Source organism: Drosophila rhopaloa, unplaced genomic scaffold (genome assembly GCF_018152115.1).
Source record: "Drosophila rhopaloa isolate 14029-0021.01 unplaced genomic scaffold, ASM1815211v1 contig_2, whole genome shotgun sequence".
Classification (NCBI taxonomy): Eukaryota; Metazoa; Arthropoda; class Insecta; order Diptera; family Drosophilidae; genus Drosophila; species Drosophila rhopaloa.
This window is the reverse complement of record NW_025335083.1, coordinates 20,134,573-20,147,634: the sequence shown is the minus strand read 5'-3', so window position 1 is coordinate 20,147,634 and position 13,062 is coordinate 20,134,573. Positions and strand designations below refer to the sequence as shown.

The window sequence follows — 13,062 nt, the reverse complement described above, 5'->3', positions numbered from 1 at the left end:
TCATAATATGTAAAATTACCTACAATGTTTTATTACATGTATTAAATATTTATTTATTTATTTCAATATTTCGGTTTAATTTTGTATTAATTCAATTGTCTTAATGTTAGCCTTAACCAAATTTGTTGGCATAGTCTTTATTGCTAATTTTCTTATTACAAATATTTAAAGATTTATTAGCAATGCTGTCTAGTTTCTATAATTTTATTTTGTTTATTAACAAGTAATATTGTGGGATTTTTTGGTTATAAGAAACTTTAAAAGTCTTTTATTTTCATTTTTATTTTATCATTTTTGTCAGTGTTTTTACATATATTGAATATGTATGCGTGTCTTTGAACAACTTTTTGCCACTTCTTTTGCCGCATATTAAATTATTTTCCTTTGGCCAACTTGTGGGCACCATTGTACGTGACTAAACGTCAATTTCCAGTTCTGCCCCCTCGGGCACTATGCAAAATGCATTTTCCAAAACCGATTTTAATAATTCCTCAGAGCGCCCCTCGGGAGGCCTCTTATGTCGGCTATGGCGGCATAGATAAGACCTGGGTAAACGACTTGGCCACTTTTTATGCAGTGTGCGAAAAGTGCAACGCTCTGATAAGAACATCAGTTTGTCCTTCCTCTCGAAAGTTTCCCCAACTGTCGGCCGTCGGCATTTTAAGTAAGTCAAAAAAGTTGCGGTTCAAGTTTGGTACGTGATGTTTCTCAAATCGAACGATTAGTTATCGTTGATTATGGAGGGTGGCTATGGGAGATGGGAATCGGTTACCGAAGTGGAAATTATTTATTGGGAAATGTAATAAAAGTGTCAACGAAGCTCAAGGGATTTAAGAATTAAAGAGAAAAAAACGTAAAGTGCACAATTTCTTATTGTATTTTATGGAATGTATATGTATAGGTATTAATATACCTTCATTAATCCTTCATTGATACATGATTAAGTTAACACTTTTTGCATTACCATTTCTATGGCCACTAAAAACCCAGTCATCTTGGGTCAAAAGTCTGGTGAGCACATCGTTTCCACTCCAGAAATTTATTCTGCCTGCCAAGACAGCCCTGTTCTATTCATGGATTTCTATAGATGCCCGCTTAACTTCCTGTTCCACATCTTCGCCTCGTCAGGCTCTTTGGGCCCAGACTTGAGTGACAAACAACAAACAGCAATTTGCAACAATTTATGGAAATTATGCAGTCAGTCGGGACTCAGTTGAGTTGAGTGGTTTTCGGTCTGGCCTAGTCCGGGTTTCGCTGAGCTGGGGTTCTGATTGTCGTAATTGTTGATGTTGCTGTGACAGTGTGATTACGCAACCGCTGCAAACTTTCAATAAATCAGAAAAATGTGCCCATAAGTCAGAGTCGATGGAAAATAACTGACAATCCCCGCATACACGTGTCCGGATGCCTTGTTACATTTATCGAACCGAATCCAGCCCTTTCTGCCCATTACATTTTACGACAAATTGATTAAGCCTGAAGTTCGCACCCTCGCAACTTTGGGGTGCAGGCGAAAATATGACCACTTTGAGAGCATTTAGCAGGCACTTGAAAAGTGCCTAAAAAAGGAAAGTACGAAGTGATCTCAGTGGGTGGGTAGAACAGCCACCCACTCACGTGTCACGCACACGTGCGTATTATTTACACGCAATATTCTTTTTTTTGTTCTGCTTCTGCTCGCTTTCCATCCTTGTAATTGAAGTTATTGATTTTCATGTCAAGCACCAGCAAAAAGAGCAGGGAATCTGCTCAATCTTGAAGCTGAATAAAGCGAGATGAAGAATCTACCCCATAAATTTACTTTTTTGGGGCATTCTCGATTAGCCGCATCGGCAGTCGTACATCAAAAACAAATGTCGGTCCGTCTGGTTTGGTTTGTCTTGCACGGAAGTTGCAAATATGTTCACTTAATTGCATTAAGTTTGTGCCGTCCGCCCAAAAACAGCAACCCCCATTTGTTTTTGGGTTAAGATCAAAGTGCTGCGCAAATATTTCGCTTTGGTCATCCCAAAATGGATTATTTTTTCCCTTTTCGTCCTGCATTTGACTTGGGGCGTTGCGACCAGGCATTTGTCTGAATTCAATCCATTTGTACTTGTATTCCAGCATCCCCCACTTAATTGCAAACTAATTACACAAAGTAAACAGTCCGTTCCGATATCTGAGCTTATAATTAGTGTGAAAATGGTGTGTTTATGTAATTAAATGCGAATAATGGAAAGAAGGGAACGGAAATCGAGTTAGGTGTAATGTTGTGAAGAGTATTTTTATAGAAACCCTAAGAAGTTTCAGGAACAGAGTTTCTAAACGATAGAATTTAACGAACTGGAAACACAAAATACTTTGATCTTCATATAAACTGACAGAATTCTAAGAGACCTCATAAATTTCTGAAAAAAGCCATAAAGTATGCATCATAAAAACTATAAATATACACAAATGAATCTATTAAAAAGCCATTCATTATTTATCTGTGAATTAATAATATAACCTTTATAAATATCTTTGAAGTATAAACAGATATTTTCATATAAATTTAATGAACCGCCAAATATAAGTGTATAAAAAATAATAATGAAACTGCCAAACGTAATGTGAGAAAGCAAGAAATAAAATTAAAGCTAATTCAGTGCCAAAGTTGCATCTAAATGCCAAATTTAAATTAGTTACCGATAATCACCTTCAAGCCAAACCAAAATGGGCAATGCATCATCCTCATCGGTGAATGGTGGCAAAAGTTCACGAAAATGTCGCAGTCTACCCAACTCACCGGATGTCAGAAGGTAACCAACGAATCGAACTTTCAGCTAATATATATACTTCTCCAGGAAAACGACAGTTCACATTTCTGGCCACTAATGAGTGTCATTATGCGTAGAAAAAACATTCGAATTGAGCCAAGTGTCAGCACAATAAATCAAGTCAATCATCCGAGACTTCTGGTCTATGTTTATCCCAAAATGAAAACAAAGTTCCACCAAATTTACGATAATTTCTCAAGCTAAGCGTGTTATTTTTAGACTGAATATTTTTCCGGGGGCTAATGGAAATGACATTTTGTGGTTCCCAAGATGTTTGCGGGCAAGTGCAAATTTTCTCAGCTCACTCCAGATTCATAATTAATGTCTGCACAGTCTGCCCTGAGTAAGTCTATATCTTTCTGGGCCTCCATCGCATATACACATGTCTGGAGGTGCCGAAAGCGACACAGAAGATGACACGCAACTGTCTTGCAGTTCTGAAGTTATAGTACTTGGACCTCAATGAAATGCTGGCTGCCAGCCAGACGGCATCTAAATTCCACTGGAGCCCTCAGTTTATTGCCCTTTCCCCCAAAACAAAAATTAATTGCATAATCCAGCGATCGCCTGAGTTCAGCTGCCTCACATATCTCTATGTTATTCAAATATTTCAAAGTGCATTTTTAATATGCGTCCCTCTGCCAACCCTCTGAAATAATCTTCAAAAAGAAACGCATGCCGAGAATCAACCACCGCATCTAAAAACCTTTCAGTTATGATGGAAATGGTGTGACATTCTCTTTGCCCTCCATCTTTCAAAGTCAATAAATAAAACATTTGCCAAAGTTGCATAATTGAAACCGAGAGAAAATGCTTGGGAATCCCGGAGTGCGTAGCGCCTGTGTGCTACTTTATCAGGAGGTAATGCTGCAACCCTTGGTCAATTCCATTTGTTTGAACAACCCCCGCACGTTCCATATGGGCGAGACTCCTCAAACAAAAATATAAAACACAAAATGTTGTCAGCTGCATTTTGCTCTGGGTGCGAAGAAAATGTCTATTTTATGTAATGTTTGGTAAGGCTATAAATATCGTCATTAGAGTGGCGGAATATGTCCTATGAATATATATGTGTCTTTCAAAATGAAGTACATTATGGGCTTCTAAAATTCTAAAAACATTCTATGTGCTGGCTCTATGAAAAAGGAAAAATATATAGAATTCTAATTAATTGTAAATTTGTGGATAAAAACTGATTAAATTGCCTCCGCTTTGTCTATCAAAGTATAGAGCATTTGTGAGCTTAATCAAAATTATAGTAATTATTATATATCTATAAAGCTTTAAGAATTAGTTTAGTTTAATACTGCTCTGTATCTAAAGAAGATGTTTCTTGTCTTTAAGAAACCCAAATAAAATCAAGATAAAAATCCTTTCCTTTAAAAGTGTGATTCCCTTAACTCACTGGCATCGTAAATCCGTACTTATGTAGGCTACAGACCGAGTTGGACGCACTGGGACAAAGGAGTGGAAGTCGGTACTTCAGTTGGCCAAGTGTGGAAGCTGCCGAAGAGGGTCTCTCTATAGAGCTTAGTCCCTTTCTGCCCACTTGATGATGGGTGGAGGGGGAGGGAGCTGCCTGTTTTTATTTCCACTGTTTGCTCGGCCACTCTCCATTTGCGGCTTGTTTGCAGCATAAGCCAACCTGCTGCATATTTAAAGATGTCAACCAGGCAACAAAAGGTGGCAGGCCAACGATGACGACAGCCATTAGCAGGCTAAGAAACATCTTTGAGTTTGCCGATCTGGAATGAGTAGGTGTATCTTAGCAGACGCTATTAATTGTTTCATGTGGCAGCAGCTGTGGCTCCAGCTGAGAAAATGCGTCGTCTCTGAACTCCCACAAAACAAAAACCAAAAGGAGAAGTTTCGTTCGCTCCGTCTAATAACTGAAAATCGTGACTTTATGTCTGCACTTGAAAGTGGAGGCACATAACACTGAACACAATACCGTGTAGTTCTGTTTCGTTTGGGCCAGAAAGGCAGGAGTTTCCCCAGGGGAATGGGGCACTATGTAGATGATGGAACACGACTTTTAAGAATGAACACGTTCTCCGGCGTATCGCATTACCAGCATTTCTAAGGGCGGAGACATTGTGACATGGCTTTTAGTTATGAACAAAGCCGGTGTTGATTATGAGCTAAATGAAAGAGATATCCCCAAAGACTTTCATCAACGCAAAACTACGCGGAGTTGAGCAAGTACTTTTTAAAGACCAGCAAATGATTTATTAAGAAAAGAAGCCAAACAAACTTGACAAAGTTTACCAACTCATATAAGATTTCTATTTTAGAGAGTACACTCCCTTCGATTTGTTTGTAATTTCACTAGAAGCAAAGCCAAATAAACATATCAAAACGGTTTTTATATAGAGAACCCCTTTAAGCGTAAACATTCTCCATCGAATGTGCCTGTGAATAGCTCTTTAATTCGATTCTGCACTCTGTTAGTTGGCCACTCCTTTGGCCATATCAATGGTATATAATTATGCTTATTACCAGCCATTCAACACCTACTCAAAAGATCCGTGGCAGGGGAAAAAGTAAGATACAAAAGGTAAAAATAAAACACTCCTAAGTCGAAGTAACTTATTCTCGATTGGCCCAAGTTGAGGTGGCTTCTTGGCCAGGCCAACTCGCATAAATTGCGAACAGGCCTTGGCTGTTGATTTTTCGCCTGACAGGCAGGCACAGGCGGTCGAAGTCGAAAAAATCTGTTAGTGGTGGTGGTACAACGGAGTGTATCCGATGGATGCGGTTTTGTTTTGGATAGCGGTTCTTTGCTTTTTCAGTAGCCAGCCGAATTGCTGTGGCAAATTTATGAAAATTCTCTGCGCTTAACGGCAAACCACAGCAGCAACTGGAAACTCGGTTGGTTCAAGAGGTTTTCGGGTTAAGATGGATGTGAAAATGGGCTGAATGGATCTAACGTGATGAATCTGAAGAGGAGCATAAAGTGCGGCTTGTGAGGTGAAGCCATTTGAAGCAGAAACTCTTCTCTATATTGTTAAATAACTCAAATGCCAAAGGGCCAAGCCGGATTTCGAGTTCTAACCATAACGGGCAAACTGCATGCAATACTCTCATGTGTGCAATGCAATAATAAAAGCGAAAGATGCTGCTTAAAAGGCAACTGGCAGATTCCCAAAATGGTCACAGCAGGCACGGCCAGCAGAGCCTTCTTATGTCTATACACGTAGCCTCACTCTCGTCTTAATTGCACTGCGAAAAAAAAACATACAAAAACATACAGCGTAATAAATAATTATTTATTAGAAGAAAAAAAGGACGAAAAAAGCTCTTATTTAATTAACTAACTCCAATATCTGAAGACATAGTCTCTAGACTATAAACTGATAAATAAATTAGTATCAAGATTTTGTAATATGTATTTTTGAAATTGGCAATTCTTTTGTTTGTAATTTCTAAATTAAATGGAGTGCTGATTTTTAGATAGAAAAGTGTTGCTTTAAAATAATTACTAAATATTATTAATCTTTCGGAGTAGATTTAAAATAATGTAAGAAATATTGAAATAATATTAGTAGAATTAGATATAATGAGATGGGCTTTCAAAAACTTGGTCTAACTTAACATTTTACACAATGAGTTATCTTGCTGATCAAGGTGAGTTTTATTATGTTTTCTTAAATATAAATTCCCGTTGGTATATATGAATACTATTGTTTCCTGTGGTCTTCACCTTTTTTCTAGAGTGTAGTGCTTGGCTTCCCAATGAGAGTCAGGCTTTCAGAAGCTGTTGCCATGACAAATGCAACTCAAGTGATACATTGTACACAAAGCAGCAGCGAAATGCAATGCAAACTAATGGGCAGCCAGGATGGCGGATGGAGTTTTGAGTGTGGTGGTGGCAGGAGAGGAAGGACCTCATATATATAAATACAGATGCCATCAGCGTTTCCCCCGCCATACGGAAATGTTTAGTGACTACTGGTCCAAAACTGCGTGGGCTTGTGGGTATCTGGAATGGAGGAGCTGCGTTGGGTGGGGGAAAACACAGGTGAATGCCACCAAGAGGCAGTGGAGGAATCAGCCATCCACAGTGGCAGCTATTATGAGCAACACACACCCGTGGCCCATTCAGTCTGCCAGCAAAGGTCAAAGACATTTGCCAGCTGCCGTTTCTCGTTCTGCATCTGCATCTGTGCAAATCTCCGCATCTCCAGCAACAAATCAAAAATGCGTACTAAAGACGTAAATTCAATTTGTACAAAAAAGGGGGAAAAAGAGGACAAATAAAGCAAATAAAGAGATGTCGAGGCGCCCGGCGTATCACTTTTGACATGCGACACCTGAAAGGGAGATGCAGCCAAAAGATACGAAATGCATTCCCACTCATAACAAGCTGAACAGTAATTGCTGCGAATATAAGGATCTAGATGAGGAGTAGGGGTTTCAAATATATATTGTGTAGGTGGGGAATGTCGAACTTAATATACGGGTCCATCAATGGGAAAATAAAGTATGGATTGCATGAACGTCTTTGGACGATTGTAAAAATGTTAACATTATATATTAAATAAATGTATTAGAATTATGTATAAATAAAACTTATTTATATTATGATATAATATGGTGTTGTAGCACTAATTAATTGGTATATTGAAATGCAGACTTAGAGTAAAGTTAATATTCTTTACAAATGAATACAAATGAAACTTTGTACATTCCGAACTATTGTATTTTCAAATAAATATTTTTAATAAACTTGGGAAAACCTAACCACTATCCACAGGCAAGGAATCTGTCTGAGCTACCATAAGCTGCAACGGTGTTCTTGCAAAATAACAAATTCCTCAATCCTTATACAGCACACCTACAATCCACTTTTCAAAGATGATGTGTGGAAAGGAGTGTTTTGTATGGCAAAAAATCGACATCCTCTCAAAAATCGCACCGACAAAGGCGAACGCAACTCCGTAGACGTCTCGAGGAACAATATAAAATGCAAATAAAATAATATGAAAGTAATTTTGTAAGATTTTGCCAAGATTCGTTTGTTGTTTGTCTGAGCAATGGCAGGGAAAATGTCTTGAGGAAGACGTAAAAGGTAGACGAAACATCGCATCCTTCTAAAGTCTGGCATGCGTATTTAATTTGCAGTAGGAACCCGGGCAACTTCATTTGTCTGTCAGCTTTGTTTTTATTGTCTGCATTTTATTCATTTAATACAATTGTTACCCGTTCTCCGCCTTTTTCCGGCTGACTTATTAATGGCCAACAACAATTGTGTGGCGGCAGTAGTAAGATACATTTGTATCTCAGGGCTTTGTCTGCCAGTTGGCTCGGTATCCCGTCCAGAACTTTATGTGCGCGACTTATTAAAAGTTAGTGCGTTTTTTGTTTTTTTTCGCTTTTATACTTCTTTCTTAATTTGCCTTCTTAATCAGTCTTATGACTAATTGCGCTAACTTGAATGAAAAGCTCTGGAAAATTGTTTTGTTTGCCGGGGTTGTAATTTATGAAGGATCCAAGATGGGAATAGGTATTAAGCATTTTTTGACATTTCTTTTAAAATTCTGAATAATTACACAGGTCGTAGAAAACCATATTATTTGCAATCCTTAAATGCCTAAACTTGTGGAACTTAATAGTAAATTCCTGCATAGCTAACTAAAGGTCAATTGAATGACCATCAAATCCAATCTTCTACGTTGTTAGTTTTTAAAACACAATAAAATTTGTATTTTGTTGTTGGACAATTTTTCAAGAGGGCTACTTAACTACGCTTTTTACCGGTCTGCAAGCAAAAATATCATTTTCGTATTGCAATCACCGAGATATGCAAATTTATGAGCACCAGTCATAAAAAAATTTACAGCACTGTCGATCTTTAAAGTCGTTATTGTTTCTGTTCGCTTTTTTTTATTGCACCAATGGGCTTGGCGGCAACAACAAGCTATACGTACATTAATTTAAAAAGCGTAAAATTATTGTTAAAAGTATCTTACAGATACTGTTATAGCAGTCCATGCAAATCTGCGATTGCAGACTGGCTATAAATATTTACAGGGGACGGGAGACGTGGGCGTCTGGCATTGAAACCATAAATGATTGTTTTTAAAAGACAAATACATATACTCATATCATACTTCTCTGATTCCCTGTGATCTCATATCATATTTGTATAATCCACTGTGGGCTCATAGCATATTTTTGTATTTTATATATATTATATGCAGTTTAATATCTTTATGTGTTTTTACCAATTGCAGACAAATTGCGCCCGCCTACGCAAAGGTCAATGGCGGAACTGCCATTCCACTGCCCGCCACCGTGATGGTCCAACGTCGCTGTCCGCCGGACAAAGTGCGTCCACTGCCGCCCACACCGAATCATACGCCATGTGAGTACTCGCAGGGTATGGGAAATTTATTAAAAAATATTTTAAACCCTCAACCACCCCGGGTGCGATTTCGGGGAGGTGAGGGACCTCCCCCTTGTTTACCGGGAATAAACAAATTTCGAATTTCGGTCTCGGGACAGGGAAAACAACCCCAATGGGACTGCACTTAGCCCTTTCAGATGCGTTCCATGGGTGGGATTGTGACCGAGATTTCGCCATCGGAGGGGAGATCCTTACTCCGCAATCAAAGCTCCCTGGGGATCCGTTTGGGGTTAGAATTCCTTACCCAAGGTGACGTTGATTTGTGGAAAAGGTAACTGAATTCTTATTTTAATTAGTAAGCTGGAGAGTACTTAAAATGACAAGGTATTCAGAGTACCAAATATATACAAAAATTCCTTTCTTCATAAGACAGTCCTTTTGTATTTCCTTGTTATACAAATTAAATAAATTGTCTATTTCTGGTTAAAAAGATTTGAATTGTGGAAGTTGTTTTGTTCTGGCAAGGAATACTTTGAAATATGTAGAACTTCTTTAACACACACATTTTCCTCTGTTAGAAATTAAATTTGCAGATCAGTAGTAAGAAACTTCCAGTTTGTCATGCTTTTTTGACCCAATTGGTGAAAGAGTGCCGCACAAACGCTTTGTTGTGCTTGAGTTACGGTCTTGGGCATATTTATAGAACATTTTCACTCTCCTGAATGATTTATACTCCAAATATTTGGCTGGTCTCGGTGCAAACATAAATCTCGGAGCAGAGTCTCCTCCCAATCTGTTATCAGCCTCACGCAAGGCAATTAATTAACTTTAACGTCCGCATTGCCCTTTTGCATTGATTTATAGGTTGACTCTTTCTGTTAAGTGGGCGCCGAAAATTGAGTGGGCTTGCAGTTCCTTATAGCAATCTGTAACCCTTGATATTGTTCTCGTTTTCAGCGATACCGGGCCTGGGAAAAAGCGGAAGTGATTTCAATTCGAGCCGTCCAAACAGTCCGCCCACCAGTAATCACACCATTCAGAGCCTCAAGAGCGGCAACAATAACAGGTAAGTACTTAAATATTTGTATCTCTTGTATGACCACAAATTGTTTTATAAAAGTAAATAAATAAAAAACACTAAAAAAGTTACAATGCTTATATACAAATATAACAAACCTCAACAACAAAAGGTATAACCTACAAATTTTTATTTCAATATTTTTAAAAATTTAATGTGTATTCTCTTAAGACAATATCATAATACAAATTATATTTTAAAATATTATTTATCAATGAATTTATGTTTGCTTTGCTCAGGTGATAAATCTAAATCTTGTATATATTCTGTAAATTTATTCAACTTAAAAGATTGACCTCTTTGTTTTTAGTTGAATCAAATTACTAAATAAGTAATATATAGAATATATTTTTTGTTATTGGTACATATTTTGACTTACTAAATGTTATTCTTGCAGCCTGCGACCGCCGAGTGTGAAGAGTGGCCACCAGAGCGGCATTCCCTCGCCGAGCAGTCCGCAGACCGCTCCGCAGAAGCACTCGATGCTGGACAAGCTGAAGCTCTTCAACAAGGAAAAACAGCAGAATGCAGTGAATGCGGCCGCGGTGGCCAGCAAATCGCAGATCCAGTCGAAGCGCACCTCCTCCTCCTCGGGCTTCAGTTCCGCCCGTTCGGAGCGGTCCGATTCCAGCCTGAGTCTGAACGATGGCCACGGATCCCAGCTGAAGCCACCCAGTATTAGTGTGAGCTCCCAGAAGCCGCAGCCCAAGACCAAGCAGTCAAAGCTGCTGGCTGCCCAGCAGAAGAAGGAGCAGACCAACAAGGCCACCAAGCTGGACAAGAAGGAGAAGAGTCCGGCGAGGTCCTTGAACAAGGAGGAGTCGGGCAATGAGTCCCGCAGTTCAACCATGGGCAGAACTGGGAAATCTTCTCTGGTTAGAGGACTAGGTGGTGCTGGTGTTGGTGTGGAGAAGAACACACCCAAAACGGCCTCCAAGTCCTCGCTGCACTCCAAGTCGGACTCGAAGAGCTCCTTGAAGGCGCCCCAGCTGCTCCAGAGTCCCAGTGGCGGTGGTCTGCCCAAGCCCATAGCTGCCATTAAGGGTACTAGTAAGTTGCCCTCCCTGGGAGGTCCTCCTCCATCAGCAGAGCCGCAGCAGAGTTCACAGCTCATCAAACGCGAAACCAGCGACATATCCTCGAACATATCCATATCCCAGCCACCGGCGGTGGAGCCACCCAGCAGCACACATATCCTCCAGTCTCCGCCACCACCTCCATACTATGCGAATAGTCAGCCAGCCAGCCACATATCATCGCACGGGTATCTGAGTGAGCCCAGTACCCCGCAGCACAGCTCGGGTATCTACGGCAGCAGCAGTCGCCTGCCGCCTCCAAAGTCCGCGTTGAGTGCCCCTCGGAAGTTGGAGTACAATGCCGGACCACATATCCTAGCCTCACCACCGCACCACCAGCGACAGGGATTGCCCAGACCTCTGGTCAACTCGGCTCCAAACACGCCCACCGCATCGCCCAACAAGTTCCATACGATTCCCTCGAAGATCGTGGGGGTTATCTACGAAACCAAGGAGGAGCAGTTGCCACCACCGCCTCCGTCTGCTGGCAGCTCAATCCTCCCCATGAGACCGCTGCTCCGTGGCTACAATTCGCACGTGACTCTGCCCACGAGGGGAGCACGCGGTGGCCACCATCCACACCACTCGTATCTGGACTTCTGCGAGTCGGACATTGGCCAGGGATACTGCAGCGATGGAGATGCCCTGCGAGTGGGCAGCTCCCCGGGGACATCGCGGTTCCACGACATCGACAACGGATACCTTTCGGAGGGCAGCAGTGGTCTTGGCGGACCGAGCAGCTCCTCCGGAGGAGCCATCTCCCACGGCAAGCACTTCCTCAGCATGATGCGGGCACGAACCCAATTGCCCACCACCATCGAAGAGCGGTGAGTACTTTCCTATTCATAATTACATTCAAATGACTGGAGACACAAATACTTAAAGACAATGAAGTAGTGAGTGTTGTATTGAGCATGTTTAAATGCAATTCAAACATTTTTGTATGTTTGTCAAATAAATTATTATAAAATAAATGTTTTCATATTTATCTGCAAATATTTCAAATTTGAAGAATTCTCTAATCAACATTATACGATAGAGTACATATTTATGAATAGGTAATAACCAAAAAACAATTAGGTTTTTTTTTTACAAATTTTAATATTGTATTGTTTAAATTGGTTTTTAATAGGTTCTTGTCTGGAAATTTAAATATGAAAAACGTTGAGTTTTATAGAAGTTGGCGCATTTTATTTCTTCAGATAGCCAGAATTAAACGAAAGTTAAGAATAAAGGGCATACTAGTATTTTAATTATTCCCCCAGATTAACTTTGTTGAATATTTAAATTATTATGTTGTATATTTCTTCATTCTGTAATATTTTATTCAAACACAAGATAGCACCCTCACCTTTCACTTGTCTAAGAAGAAACTTTCTTCGATTTCCTTCCTGCCAACAACCTCATTGTAATGAGCCTTGATTGGCTATGTGGTTCTTTCGGTCGGCACTCACTTTCTCGCCAGTTTCCGTGACTCACCCGAAATGGGCCTCTGGTGGCAGTGTCGCCTTCGCTGACACCAATGAGTCAACCAGAATTGCCGTTGCTCGGGTATCGCCTGGTACTGGTATCGCCGGTCTTTCCAAGAAGATGGACCCCGCTGTTGCGTTGTGTAAATGTGGCGTGTTCTTTTGTCGCTTGCTGGTGGGCAATAAAGCGGAATTTAAATGGAAGAATTGCCTGGTCGGCAACGACTTTGACTTCAGGCCTCAGTGCACTCTCGATGGTTTTGGGTATCATTTCACTCAGCTGGCACCA

The 13,062-nt window shown here is 40.2% G+C and overlaps 1 protein-coding gene across 1 annotated transcript in view; it reads left to right on the top strand.

Annotated features, from left to right (window-relative positions):
* The window catches only part of LOC108049748 (protein sickie), a 146,593-nt gene that overhangs the window by 81,924 nt on the left and 51,607 nt on the right, over window positions 1-13,062 (top strand). The window contains 3 exon segments of the mRNA XM_044459770.1: window positions 9,038-9,168; window positions 10,108-10,216; window positions 10,626-12,131. Of these exon segments, the coding sequence (XP_044315705.1) occupies window positions 9,038-9,168; window positions 10,108-10,216; window positions 10,626-12,131 (1,746 nt within the window).